Source organism: Salvelinus namaycush, chromosome 14 (genome assembly GCF_016432855.1).
Source record: "Salvelinus namaycush isolate Seneca chromosome 14, SaNama_1.0, whole genome shotgun sequence".
NCBI lineage: Eukaryota > Metazoa > Chordata > Actinopteri > Salmoniformes > Salmonidae > Salvelinus > Salvelinus namaycush.
Genome location: NC_052320.1, coordinates 33,233,845 through 33,248,249, shown reverse-complemented (window position 1 = coordinate 33,248,249; position 14,405 = coordinate 33,233,845). Strand labels below are relative to the sequence as shown.

Here is a 14,405-nt window from a genome sequence, read left to right as displayed (position 1 = left end):
ATAAAGAATGCATATAAAAACAATGAAACATATTAAATGATAAAAGCAGCATAGAATAATACAAATTAATACAAACACATAGGAATAAGATGTTAAAAAGGAAGACAAAAGTGAGCAAGACTAATTACAAGCCAAACTAAAGAGGTTGAATCTTAACCTTGCTTGTAAAAAAATAAAAAATGGTTACTGTTTTTTGCCTCCTTCCTTTATAGATGACGTGGTACAGCATTCCAGTTGTGGGTTGTAAAAGCTAAAAGCCGCTTCCCCACTTGACAGTAATATGTGTACGGAATTCCAGAAAAATCTGGAAAATACTTAGAAATTGCCTTGGAGCACTCTATTAATAGCTCCTAGAATAATCTGCTCTTTAGTTTTGATGTCAGCAACTATAGACATTACTATAAGGTTACATTAACTGACTAATAGCCTGCATTGTTTAAGGGCACTCTGTTTTTTGAAATGATGCTGGGACACAACAGGACACTTGACATTCATGAGAGCACCCTGGAACCTACCTCCTTCCTATTCTCTTTTCCCAACCCACAGCCATTCCAGTGGGGATTTTGGCGCCATTCTGGCCATGATAACCAAACTGAAACATGTCCAACTTTTATAACAACTAAAGGATAGGCTAGGTAGCTATCCGGAGCTCCTGGCTGAGTGGTTCATAGCTAGTGGAGACTGGTAAATGTGAAATAGCAACGTGAAGGGCACAGTTAAACTCAAAGCAACCCTTTTAATATAATAATATATGATTCACAGAGAAAAAAAATATGAATTATGAATTATTTCATTATTATTCATTTGTTATTTTTCATTCATTCATGTATAATAATGATTGATCCCACTTAAAATGAAAAATGACTAAGGCATAATGAAGCCTTCACCTTTCATCAGGCCTATATAGATGCTTCAGAAATCATTCATTAGCAATTGTCTATAGTTATAAAAGGGTGACAAAAGGCTTGTTCCACTGTCATATTTGGCAAATCACCAGAAGGACCTTTTATATCACTCATATGACTTTGCTTAGTCCTTTATGTGATTTGTGAAAGATGTATGTAGTGCTTATGAAGACTTTATGAATGCTCTATAAACCCTTCAAGTCGTTGTTAGTTTAAAATGATGAGGCCCAACATTTTATACAGACATACAGTAGCAGTCAAAAGTTTGGCCACACCTACTCATTCCAGGGTTTTTATTTATGTTTACTATAATCTACATTGTATAATAATAGTGAAGACATCAAACTATGAAATAACACATATGGAATCGTGTAGTAACCAAAAACGTGTTAAACCAATCAAAATATATTTTATATTTGAGATTCTTCAAAGTAGCCACCCTTTGCCTTTGACAGCTTTGCACACTCTTGCCATTCTCACAACCAGCTTCATGAGGTAGTCACCTGGAATGCATTTCAATTAACAGGTGTACCTTTTATTCAAAGTTAATTTGTGGAATTTCTTTCCTTAATGCTTTTGAACCAATCAGTTGTGTTGTGACAAGGTAAGGGGGGTATACAGAATATAGGCCTATTTGGTAAAAGACCATGTCCATATTATGGCAAGAACAGCTCAAATAGGCAAAGAGAAACAACAGTCCATCATTACTTTAAGACATGAAGGTCAGTCAATCCAGAAAATTTCAAGAACTTTGAAAGTTTTTTCAAGTGCAGTCGAGAACCATCAAGCGCTATGATGAAACTGGCTCTCATGAGGACCGCCACAGCAAAGGAAGACCCTGAGTTAACTCTGCTGCAGAGGATAAGTTCATTAGAGTTACCAGCCTCAGAAATTGCAGCCCAAATAAATGCTTCACAGACTTCAAGTAGCAGACATCTCAACATCAACTGTTCAGTGACTACTGCGTGAATCAGGCCTTCATGATTGAATTGCTGCAAAGAAACCAGTACTAAAGGACACCAATAAGAAGAGACTTGCTTGGGCCAAGAAACACGAGCAAACACTTAACCAGTATGGCTACCACAGCATTCTGCAGCAATACGCCATCCCATCTGGTTTGCTCTCAGTGGGACTATCATTTGTTTTTCAACAGGACAATGACCCAACATACCTCCAGGCTGTGTAAGGGCTATTTGACCAAGAAGGAGAGTGATGGAGTGCTGCATCAGATGACCTGGCCCCCACAATCACCCAACCTCAACCCAATTGAGATGGTTTGGGATGAGTTGGACCACAGAGTGAAGGAAAGGCAGCCAACAGGTGTTCAGCATATGTGGGATCTCCTTCAAGACTGTTGGAAACGCATTCCAGATGAAGCTGGTTGAGAGAATGCCAAGTGTGCAAAGGGTGGTTACTTTGAATAATCTAAAATATAAAACATTTTGATTTGTTTAACACGTTTTTGGTTACTACATGATTCCATATGTGTTATTCTGTAGTTTTGATGTCTTCACTATTATTCTACAATATAGAAAAAATAAAGAAAAACCCTTGAATGAGAAGCTGTATCCAAAGTTTTGACTGGTACTGTATGTAACATATGTTTATTGGTGAAACTCACTCCTCAGCCTGAAGTGTCCCCACTTGCACTGCCAAATAGCTAGCTTTTCAGTGGTGCTACTAGGTAAGATGCTTCAGGAAAGCAGTCATTTGCAAGGCGGAGGCCCTGTGGTCGAGCCTTTGTATGAACCGAATCAGGAACTCGCAATGCAAGCAGCGTGACTTCCTTTACACTGGTGCCAGGACCCTCATCAGCAGTTGCGCTCTGCTAAAAACGGGGGTCACTGTGGAGTAAATTGGAGGGTGAATGTATCACATGGGAATGCGTGAAACTCACTCCGCAACCTGAAGTGTCTTGTGCCGCTGAATAGCTAGCTTTTCGGGGCTGTGACTTAGAGACTTCTGGAGGGCGGTCAAGTGCGTTTGCGAGGCAGAGGTCCTGGGTTCGAGCCTCTGTATGAGTTGAATCAGTGCAGTAATCAATAACAATGTAATACTAAAAATAACATACTCTGTCCAGGGGCCCCCCTTGGGTGCACATTTAGTTTTTTGCCCTAGCACTACAAGGGTGATTTTCAAATAATCAAAGCTTGATGATGACTTGGTTTTTTGAATCAGCTGTGTAGTGCTATGGCAAAACCTACAAATAAGGTATTTAAAAATAAAAAAAACTAATTTAGTAGCAATAATTTAAAAACATGCATACCAATCAGGTTTCTGGGTCAGAATTAACATTTGAAGGTTTAGCCTCAGCATGTGTTTCAAGTTTTATGTTAACTTTGACCTAAACCTGGTTAATGTTTTGTTTTATCTTTATTGTAGTTGCTGGGAGCACTGTACAATGTATCTTTACAAAATTGTGTAGCTACAATGGCGGAATCGATTATGCTCAGTCGCGGGTCACCGGTATATGGCCTGGGACGTGAACGCGCAAAAGTGGTGAGGGAGGAGCGCCTTCTCAAATCGAACAGTAATCTCAGCCATGTTGTCAACAAGGTGCAGCTTCCAGAAACATTTCTTTTCCATAAAATATGTTTCAAACTAGTTTTAATTGGGAAGGCAGATAAAGCGTTTTTATCAAGTAATCTCTTTTGCATGTGGAAACACAGAATCCTACTCATTACTCCACATGCTCCCACATCACTTGGGTTTTGAGCCGATTTCGCCGTGGGCTTTGAACAGGGCAACTGTTTTTTCGCCATTGAGGCAGCCCGGTTCCAAAATGTATGCAATCAACTTTCACCCGGTGCAAAACTCGCTTTGCCGGGCCAGATTAATCTAATCCCCTGTCTTGGTCGTCTGTCTGGCTCTAGCTCATAGGTCTGGCTCTGTCTTGTAGGCGGTGTTGGTTTTCGACATAATTTCTCTTGTACCAATTAATTTTCAGGGCAGCCATATTTCTGAAAAACTGGCAACCAATGAGGGGATTCTATGAATCTGGCTCGAGCGCCCGGTAGACGTATTTTGCGCCGGGTGAAATTTGATAGCATTCGTTTTGGAATCTGGCTGACTCCCGGGCGTGAGCCAGGTGACCTGCTCAAAACCCACTGCGAAGTCTGCTCAAAACAAAGTCGCATAATTAAGCACGTGGAGTAATGAGTAGGACTGTGTTTTGTTTCCGAAGTGATTGCTTAAGATAACGCTTGATGTGACTTCCCAATTAAAAGTCGTTGGCAAATTAAAACGTATGTACGTTCCTTTCCCGTTCATGTCACGGGCCATAGACCGATGCCCCGCGGTTTAGTTTAATCGAATCCGCCCATTATTACGTTTATCGAGAGGAAATAATTGACCAATTATATTAGAGTGGGCGGGACTATGGCTGGGGATAGTCCACTGCATCGTTTCTCGTTCCTCCCAGTTCGATCGGCAACGGGAGAGAGGAAAGTTGAGAGCCCGAAGGCAGCAGCCCCCACCACCGCCGGCCCAGGTTACCATCTAGCACCGGGAATCTACACTAGAGAGCCACCGCCGGCATTACCAACCAGAAACCATGAGCAGCGAGGCCGAGACACAACAACCGCCGGAGCCTGCTGTGGATTCGGAGAGCCCACCCAGCCCGCCAGCTACAGCTTCCGCGGGGGATAAGAAGGTCATCGGTAACGTTAAGCTACATAACGTTAGCCAAGTGGAACATTATTGAATTCCAAATTAGATTTTATTGGCACGGTAACGTTGTTTTCAAACATGAATCAAACTAGATACGTCTAAATAATTGTAGTTAACTAAGTTAGTAACTAGGATGGTTAGCGTGAAATCGTTAACTAAAACGAACGTTATGTTCTCATCAGATGTATGTTAACTAAAGTGCCAATTCAAAATGTCAGTTGGTTTAACGTTTTTCTACTTCATACGTTACCTAGCTGACGTTACCCAAATTCTCCGAATTTACTAACTATAGTGCTTAGATACTATAACTCGTCAGTATGCTGACCATATATATATATATATGTGAGTCAAGTTCCGAGGTAATGAATACTGGAAGTTAGCCTGTCCTCCATATCCGCTGTCTCAGGCTTCTATGTCCTAATAGTGATTTAGCCAACCGCAGCTAGCCTTTCTGCTAAATGTCTTGAAAGAGTTGATATTGGCCTTGTTCGTGACCGATTACCGGACCCCCAAACGCATACTGGTTGCACATAAAATAACACAGATCCCATGACCAGGATAGGTACTACACAACGTGTATTTTACGCAATTCCCATTTCGAAAGTAATTGTAGCCCTTTTTTAGGGAGTTGGAACAATGAATTGGAGGCCAACGACTGCACACAGAGCCACGATTGCAATCGTATGATATCCCTTTGTTTGCGGAGATGCTAGCTTGCTGGTTAGCCTTAGCACGATGGCTATCAAGCAAGCTAAGGTAGCTCGTTACTAACGTTATATTGCTAAATTTCGATAACTAGCTAATGTTATGTTTCACCTCCCCCAGAATTAGTATTTTGTGCAAACTTAGTTAAGTTGCAGATGGAGTAGCTAGCCAACCAACTAGCTTCCCATTATGTAGAGTGGATAGTGGCGACCAAAATGTCCGCCTCGATGTTCGGATTCTATTAATTTCTTTTGTCCAGCTTTGGCTGACAATTTCACTGTTATCGCGCCTAAAACCTTACCCATCACCCGCGTAAGAAATACTCACTCGGTGCCCATGTGGGTATTTATTTGAGTTGTTGAATAACAGGTTTAAGCATCCTGGCCCGTATCCAACCACATGGTTGAGACCAAAGGCAATATGCTAACTAAGTTAGCTACAGTAGCTAGCTAAGCTTGCTTGCTAAATCGCTAGCTAGCATCTTAGGGCGCGACACCACGTGTAAAGATTCAAGCACTTCCTTGTGCGCATTGAAACTGGGTTGTAATGGTTTTGCATCTCTAGTTCCGGGCAGTAAATGATCCGCCCATGTTACACATTATACCAGACACTCTGATCAGTTGTGTACATGGCGTAGAACACGTTGAACGTCTAGGTTGGTACTGGTAAGCTCTGGCCTCATAAGACCCTCGTCACGTAGGACGGTCATTATTGCAAGCTAATAATATGCGTTGGACCATGCCATAGCAGCTGGCAGACAAACACCAAGGGTTTAGCGACGGAATCTATAAAAAGCTCAACAGTTAATTATAACTTGCTTCCCCAGTGTATTTTCCTATCCTGGTTTGTGTCTGTAATCTTTCATTATCAGTCTTGCCATTTGATTGCCCACATGAAGTGCTCTTGACCCTTTCCCCCTTTGAGTAATATTTGATTGAGAACGAAAGCAGCTAATGTGCACGGTACATCTTTGCAGGGCTATTTATTATAGTTGGTAACTCAGCTACATTTTGTCTTTTTCAGCAACTAAGGTTTTGGGTACAGTCAAATGGTTCAACGTCAGAAATGGCTACGGGTTCATCAACAGGTATGTTGCACCCTCCTGGGCGTGTCCAAAAGCCGCAAATATGAAGTGTGTGTGAAAGAACATTCTCAATCCTATTATGGCTTTGATTTGCTTACAAAGCTGGGAAGCAGATTTGGCTGTCCGCGGCATGCTCTTGTTGTAGTGTAACAATTAAGCCAGATGGTACTGTTAAAAGCTGTTAGCCTCAATTATAAAACAGACATATCTTTTAATCCAGTGGTTTTTATTGGCCTAAATGTAACTATTCGCATTCTCCCTTCTACCACAAGGAATGACACAAAGGAAGACGTCTTTGTCCACCAGGTAACAAGCTCAAGTTCTCCACGGATCGAGTAATGTATTGTGTAACCTTTCACCCATTTCCAGGAGTCAAAATCAGATTACAGTTGGTGTCCCAAAGGCAAAAGTTTATAATGAAATGTTATGCTTTTTTTTTAGACTGCCATAAAGAAAAACAACCCAAAGAAATACCTTCGCAGTGTTGGAGATGGCGAAACTGTGGAGTTTGATGTGGTTGAGGGGGAGAAGGTAGTTGCAGGCTCATATACATTAATATGCCTTAATATGTTTGGGAATGTTTAAAGCTTGAAATATGAGTTATAGATCTGTCATTCTCATTGAAAGCAAGTCTAAGTGGTAGAGCTGTTCTGTGTGCTTCCTGTTAAGTGTAGTTTTACTTACACTAGCTGAAAATAAAACAGTTATGGAAAATATATTTCAGTGGTTTCGGCTGTACAATCATTCTCTACACAATATTTGCTTGTTTTGGTACAAACTGAAATTAGGCAAACTATAATTTTGGCAATCAGGAAATAGCTGCGCGATTGCTGCCTAGTGCACCTTTAAGGCATCCAAATGTACTCTAACATCACGTACCTCCTCAGTTATGATAAACAGTGATTCTAACGTGCCTGGTTAGTTTTGACTAGTCATCAATCCTATGCAAAATAACCTAATAAATAACAATTTAGTGGGTGCTTATATTTGTCCTATTAAGTATTGTGTGTATTGGAAATGTTTTTATTGCATATCCCAACTCTCCCTGAGACTCCCTGGGGTATGGCATCAATTCCCTAGAGCAATTAGGATTCAGTGCATTGCTCAAGGGCAAATTGACAGATTTTTCACTTTATTTGCTCGGGTATTCGAACTAGCAACTTTTCGGTTACTTGCCCAACGCTCTTTGATCGCTAGGCTACCTGCCGCCCTAAACTTCTCCAGAATGGTAGTGGTCTGAACAGTGTGTTTGAATCTCTTCCCAGGGAGCAGAGGCAGCCAATGTGACCGGCCCAGCGGGTGTCCCAGTCCAGGGGAGCAAGTATGCAGCTGACCGGAACCGCTACAGGCGGTACCCCCGCAGGAGGGGCCCAGCCCGTGACGGCGAATACCCGGACAACTACCAGAGTGACGGCGAGGGTGAAGGAGAGCGCCCCCCCCGCAAGAGCCGCGAGTGTGCTGAGAGTGCCCCAGAAGGAGAGATGCAGCCCCAGCAGCGCAGGCCCCCCTTCCCCGGGAGACGGCGCTACCCCCCATACTTTGTACGTAGACGCTACGGCCGTCGGCCCCCGTACACCAACGCACCTCGCGGAGAGATGACTGAGGTACGCTGTCACAGGCACTCCTGAAGCAGTCCGGCCCCGTTCCAGTGATGTCATACACACTCTCATCGAACACGCGCGCTACACTTGGTTTTGGCCGGACAAAACCAAACCTCGAGTGTATTAGTTAACAGACCAATACAGGTTCACCAAAATAGGTCTACATAGTCTATATACTGACAGGACCTAAAATTGTCTCCAAACCACTTGTCAACAGACTACAATTAAACCTTGAGTGTGTTGGTCAACAGACCAATACAAGTTGACCAAAATAGGTCTGTCAATCCATCATAAAACCCCCAAAGCGTTACACCTGCTGTTGGTCGCCACACGAGCAGAGACTAAAATATAATATGGTGGCTGGTGCTTCTTTCTATCCAGATAATAGGTAGAATCTACCGCACACCAAGGCAAAACTGGAATAACAGGAAACGTGCAGAACTGGAAAAACAGGGAAGTGTCTCCCCACAGAGGCAAATTAATTTAATGGTAGCTAAGCTTTCTGTCAGTCAGTTGTCATCAGAGCATATCTTTTCCTGTTTTTTCACATTCTTTCTATACAATAGTGAGTTTCAGACCCGGATCTGGGTTGAGTCAGGACTTCGTGAGCCTTGAGTGATTCATGACTGTGACTAACTCTTGTTTGTTTTTAGGGTGGCGAAGGTGACGAGAACCAGGGAGGTCCAGACCAGGGCAACAAACCAATGAGACAGAACTACTACAGAGGCTTCCGACCAAGGTTCGCATGTTGTGTTTATTGACACAAGGCTGTAAGAAGGGGTTATAACCTCAACACGGATGGACCCAGAACTTAATTGAGCAGCTGACCTATTACAACAGAGTTTAGTTCTGGGTTAACCAAGATGATCCCTATAAGTATTATGAAATGCATGACCCTGGTGAATTGGCCAAACCGTATCTATGAACTATGATCTTAAATAATTCCAGAACCAAACAATGTTTGTAAATATCAATGCTGTTGAAATGATGATTTTCTCATGTCTCTTCTCTGACAGAATAATGGAGAGAGCATAAACACCTCTGATCTCAGCATGTTCACATTTGCTTGCCCCTCAACAGCCCTGTTTAATTTGAGAAATATTAGTTTTTTTCCATTTTGAATGTCATTGTTTTGTCAAACCGTAGACTGTTTGGTCGTAGATATTTCCACTTCACAATAGCAGCTCTAGCAGGGCAGAAATTTGACCAACTGACTTGGTGGTTGCATTCTATGACAGTGCCGTGTTCAAAGTCACTGAGCTCTTCAATAAGGCCATTCTACTGCCAATTGTGTATCTATAGAGATTGCATGGCTGTGTACTCAAATGTTTTATACACCTGTCAGCAACGGGTGTGGCTGAATCCACTAATTTGAAGTGGATCCACATACCTTTGTGTGACTGTCTCAATTCAGTCTTATTTAGATATACATTAGATTAAAGTAGACTCAGAGCAACAACAAAGAGATATATTGCAGTTGAGGAACAATTGGAAAATAATTCCGCTTTGAAAGTTAAACTTGTAACCACACTTTTGAGAAAATGTAATTTTTAGTGGTTACATTTCAAATTCCCATCCTTAAAATGGAATTTGTTGTCATGTTATGGGTGCTAGGGGCCATCTTGAGTTGAGGCAGATGTTAAAGTGTGTGTCCCTCAACTCCTACAGCAGGGGTGGCGGTCCACCCCGTCCCAGACCGGTGCGGGACGGCGATGGGGAAAACAAGGAGAACCAGGATGGTGATGGTGAGAACCAGGAGCCCCGCCAGCGCCGCTACCGCCGAAACTTCAACTATCGCCGCAGACGCCCACAGACTGGCGGCAAGCCCCAGGATGGCAAGGAGGCCAAGACCGACGGCGAACCATCTACAGAGAAAACGCCCGCTCCCGCGGCCGAGCAGGGCGGGGCTGAGTAGAAACTGCCGGCATACCATCGTCCGGGTGAGTCCCCAACACACACATTGCTACTCAGCATACCCGATTTCTGGGGGGGAAATGATAAAATCCCATGCAGCTAGCATGCTGGATTAAATTAATGCAGTCAAGCTTAATTTATTCGATATAGGACTGCAAGATTATTCATGGTAAAACGTACAAATAAATTAACTTTTTCCCACACGCACGCATAGATATTTATTGTATAGGTTGGAGAAACAGGTCCTTATTGCTTAACTTCTCTGGGATATGTGGGACGGTAGCGTCCCACCTAACCAACAGCCAGTGAAATTGCAGGGCGCCAAATTCAAATTCCTCAAACATACAAGTATTATACACCATTTTAAAGATAAACTTCTCGTTAATCCAGCCAAAGTGTCTGATTTCTAAAAAGGATTTACGGCGAAAGCACACCAAACGATTGTTAAGTCAGTACATAGCCACAGAAAAACACAGCCATTTTCCCAGCCAAAGATAGGAGTCACAAAAAGCAGGAGATAAAATTATTCACTGACCTTTGATCTTCATCGGATGACACTCATAGGACATCATGTTACACAATACATGTATATTTATATCCACAAATCTCGGTTTACATTGGCGCCATGTTCAGAAATGCGAATTAGAATTAAAGATACACTTGTTCTTAATGCAACCGCTGTGTCAGATTTCAAAGACATTTATGGAAACACCACACCAGCCTCAGAATTCTCACTTCCTGTTTGGATTTTTTCTCCGGTTTTTGCCTGCCATGAGTTCTGTTATACTCAGACAGTTTTAGAAACTTGTGTTTTCTATCCAAAAGTGAAAATGCTGCCCCCTATCAAAGTTAAAGATCAATTTCAATTTAGTGATGTGCGAGTGTCGTTAATATTCCAACTATTAAGTACATGCATTGTTGCATTAAATCTGCGACCCGATTCAGTGGAAAAGTCCATATCAGATGGCCATTGGTGTAGTGTCCTGGGCCAGTTCACTCGAGTTCTAAAGCCAGGCTCAGTCTGCACTTTCTATTGACACTGTGCTCCATCGCCCAAGGCAGGGGCAGAATGAGGTAATGCCATGGATTTGATAAAGCAAACTGGCTGCCTGTTTAGTCCTGCCATTGTGCCAACCTCTGCCCCGGTTGCACATTCATATCATTTGACTGATGTAATGTATTTTCTTTAACAGTCTCCCTCTTTTCTCTACAGTTGTCATCAAGAAGAAACAAAGATCTGAGCAATAAGAAAGATTTGACTTGACGATCGTCTTAAGCTTGCACCATGAATTTGACCAGATTACCACCGATTGCCTGCAGAATCTATGCAGACCTGTTTTGTTCCATTATTTGTGACAGCTAAAAAAAGTTTGGGGGAAACGGCAGATGTTTTTCTAAAATCGGTCCTAAGTTTTTACACCAAATGGTTTTTAAAAGTAATTTGATATCTGGTCAGTTGACATTTTTAAATAACTTTTTATGTATTCAAACATGAATTTTAACGCAAGCTCAAATAAAAAGTCAAAGGAGAACTGTTGACTCAACTGTTTGTTTTGCACCAATGGTCTGTCCAAATACATGACAACCACTTGGTTGGGTATACTGTAGTTAAGAATGTATACAAGTTTGAATATTTATTTGGCACTTGCAGGCATCATACACAATTCTTAACATTGATGGGGAAGGCATTGCTGACACTGTCCCACCACCATGGCATGTTTCAAATGAATGTAAAATAGAAATACATTTACAGAATAACTGACATTAAATTCATACAACACTACCATTTCAAATGTACATGGCAACTACTTCCTGGCCAAGCAAGTGAGGTCTACTGATATGGAGGCGGGGATGTTGGTTGGCTAAACGTTGGTCTCCTTGCGCAGACGCTTCATACGCTGTACATTGTTCTCCATAGCAATGCGGTTGGTGATCTCCGTGGCACAACTGGCAGGAAACCAGCCTCTCTCTCCATCCCTCATCCTCTCCCCATGGCACCAGTCTACAACAGGAAGGAAGATATTTTGGTAGCAATATGATTTAAGATTATCCTAACCTACTCAGTTTAGACACGTCAATGCATTATTTGCCTTAAAGCAGCAAACCGCACTCCATGGTTTCACTAAAATGCTGAGGGATGGGGTTTGAGAAGTAACCAAACTCAACCAGAGCTATGGATGCAAGGACTGACATGGGTGAAGCTATACTTTTGATTCAAACATGGATTAACGACAGTTGGGGTAAACTACGGCATTTCTTTAAATCAATGGGTACATACTAATTTACAAGTCCCAAAATTGATGTGGCTGCTGCAGGTTGCCCGTTTCTATCCAGACTTACCCTCTTCTTTCTGCAGGAGGATGACTACCTCTGCTTGCTGCAGGCCTAGCTCGTCTGGCTCCTTGGGCATGTAGGCTTTGGTGGCCTCGTACTGCGGCAGGCCTGAAACACACCACCATAAAAAGGCCCACTAAGTTAACCAATGTCATTGAAATGGAAAGCAGATACATGAAGCTAGTCACATCTGAAATTGTTTAAGTAAATTTAATTAGTATAGATAAAATCAAACATTTAATCTGCATTAACATTCAAGTTTAAGGAACTATTGTGGCTTCCTGTTTCACTGGGGTATAGAAATGGGTAACGTGAATGTAAAATCCCTTCTGCTGTTTTCCATGGTGATGGATGACCTTCATAAAAAACAGGCAACGGGTACAAAAATTGAAAACAAACAAATTTACCACTAAGGGAACAATTAAGTTTGGTAGATGACCAAGGAAAACACTTTTGCCTCCCAAAAGAAAAAGGCCATGGCCACAGTTGGAGAATAACAGAACTTAGTCACATCTTAGGGTCTCAATCTACAATGAGACACCATCTCCATGCCAATAGGCTATTATTGAGATCACATGTAAACACCTTGATTTGCTAAATAGCATTGGCACTTGGATTGGAACCGGATGCTCTGGTCAGATGAGACAGAACACCAGTGGTGGGTTTGGCCTTGAAAGGAAGCATATGCAGAAAACCTCATACCTACTGTAAAATATTAAACTTGGCCGCAAATGGATCTTCCAGCAAGACACTGACCTCAATCCACACTTTATTGACCACCAAAAAAATCAATATTTCAATCACAATGGCCATCTGTCTCCAGACTTGAACCCCATTTAAAACTTGTGGTTTGAATTGAAGAAGGCAGAACATAGGCTCAGACCGAAGTATGGCCCTGGAAAGATTCTGTGGTCTAAGATGCCAATATGTACTTTAATCTCATGAGATTTAGCTTTTTTCTAAGTGATGTTATCCTTTCAGAGGGTATTGAAAACAGGTTGCAATAACTTACATCCATGTTTGATATTTTTTTAATTGTATTAGTATAAAATAACACTTCCCAATACAATGTAGCTCAGTATTTGAATAATTTAAAGCGGGTTTTTTTGTGTGAAACTCCATGAGCTGGCGCACACCCCTGACTAATAGCGAGTAAACTAGGCTTTAAAAATAGTCATAGGACCTCCCGAGTGGCACAAGGCATCACTACAGACCCAGGTTCAATCCCAGGCTGTGCAGCTGGCCGTGACCGGGACCCATGAGGCGGCGCGCAATTGGACCAGCGTCGTCCGGGGAGGGTTTGGCCGGCCGGGATGTTCTTGTCCCCTCACCTAGCGACTCATGGCGGGCAAGGCGCATGCACACTAACTTGTCGTACGGTGTTTCCTCCGACACATTGGTACGGCTAGCTTCCGGGTTAAGCGAGCAGTGTGTCAAAAAGCAGTGCGGCTTGGCAGGGTCGTGTTTCGGAGGACTCATGGCTCTCGACCTTCACCTCTACAGAGTCCGTCCGGGAGTTTCAGCGATGGGACAAGACTAACTACCAATTGGGGAGAAAAAGTGGTAAAAGTTTTAAATGTAAATAGTCAAGCATTCATGATATTACCCTGCAGAAGGCACTGATCCCAAAACGTTGGTTTACACAATAAATTACTGGGAGCTTATATACTGTATATAGTGTGCAATAATTTTTATAGCATGGTCTTTTTTGCTCATCTTTATCAAGGGTGCTAATCATTTCAGATGTGATTGTATATGCCATCAGTGTCTTCAATTTGAGCCAAAAGGTGCAAGTCATTTGATAAGGGAAAATATAGGTGTGCCTCAGGAAAGTTTATTCCATCAAGTTGTGCTGCAGTTCAGAAAAGGTTGGAAACAGATATACTGCTTATGTTATCTACGGTAAATAGCCAAAAGATGGCCAATATCCAGTGGTGGACTAGTGAACTACATGTAGTTCAACTAGTAATTGAACTACCTTTTGCAGTAGCTTGGTTGTAGTTTAATTAAATTCCAAATATTGGTAGTGTTTTCAGTAGATAATTACTGATTTTCCATGTAGGTGGTCTAGATAACCACACTACTGTTTTGGCAAAAATAAAATAGGGTATTATTGCCCTTCACCCATGTCTCGGCATCAGACCTGCCTAATTCTCATTTGAAACATGTTTGTGTTTAAAAGGCCAAATTATA

The 14,405-nt window shown here is 42.1% G+C and overlaps 2 protein-coding genes and 1 non-coding gene across 4 annotated transcripts in view; 2 read left to right on the top strand and 1 right to left on the bottom strand.

The window, feature by feature from the left end:
• The first annotated feature begins 4,307 nt into the window (after window positions 1-4,307).
• Window positions 4,308-11,410, top strand: ybx1 (Y box binding protein 1). 2 transcript variants are annotated; one of them, XM_039008441.1, is made up of 8 exons: window positions 4,308-4,564; window positions 6,303-6,366; window positions 6,636-6,669; window positions 6,805-6,894; window positions 7,629-7,904; window positions 8,618-8,703; window positions 9,633-9,904; window positions 11,092-11,410. In XM_039008441.1, the coding sequence occupies exons 1-7, from the start codon at window positions 4,459-4,461 to the stop codon at window positions 9,877-9,879; spliced, it is 903 nt and encodes a 300-aa protein (XP_038864369.1). In that variant the 5' UTR covers window positions 4,308-4,458; the 3' UTR covers window positions 9,880-9,904; window positions 11,092-11,410. The 2 variants fall into 2 exon arrangements, with proteins under 2 accessions (XP_038864369.1, XP_038864368.1); XM_039008440.1 differs by having other exon boundaries at window positions 7,629-7,967.
• On the top strand, window positions 8,938-9,018 carry LOC120059643. Its single transcript, XR_005478167.1, has one exon. It is a non-coding gene; the product is annotated as a small nucleolar RNA SNORD111 (small nucleolar RNA).
• arhgef16 (Rho guanine nucleotide exchange factor (GEF) 16) overlaps window positions 11,400-14,405 on the bottom strand; it is a 36,196-nt gene continuing 33,190 nt past the window's right edge. The window contains exons 14-15 of the mRNA XM_039008442.1: window positions 12,219-12,320; window positions 11,400-11,880 (exon numbers count right to left, since the gene is read on the bottom strand). Coding sequence (XP_038864370.1) covers window positions 11,741-11,880; window positions 12,219-12,320 — 242 coding nt within the window. The 3' untranslated portion in view covers window positions 11,400-11,740. The remainder of the gene's footprint in view (window positions 11,881-12,218; window positions 12,321-14,405) is intronic.

Coding starts and splice junctions, on each gene's coding strand:
- ybx1 (XM_039008440.1), top strand. CDS start 4,459: ATGAGCAGCGAGGCCGAGACACAACAACCGCCGGAGCCTGCTGTGGAT. Junction 4,565..6,302: donor GGGGGATAAGAAGGTCATCG/GTAACGTTAAGC, acceptor TGTCTTTTTCAG/CAACTAAGGTTTTGGGTACA. Junction 6,367..6,635: donor GGCTACGGGTTCATCAACAG/GTATGTTGCACC, acceptor TTCTACCACAAG/GAATGACACAAAGGAAGACG.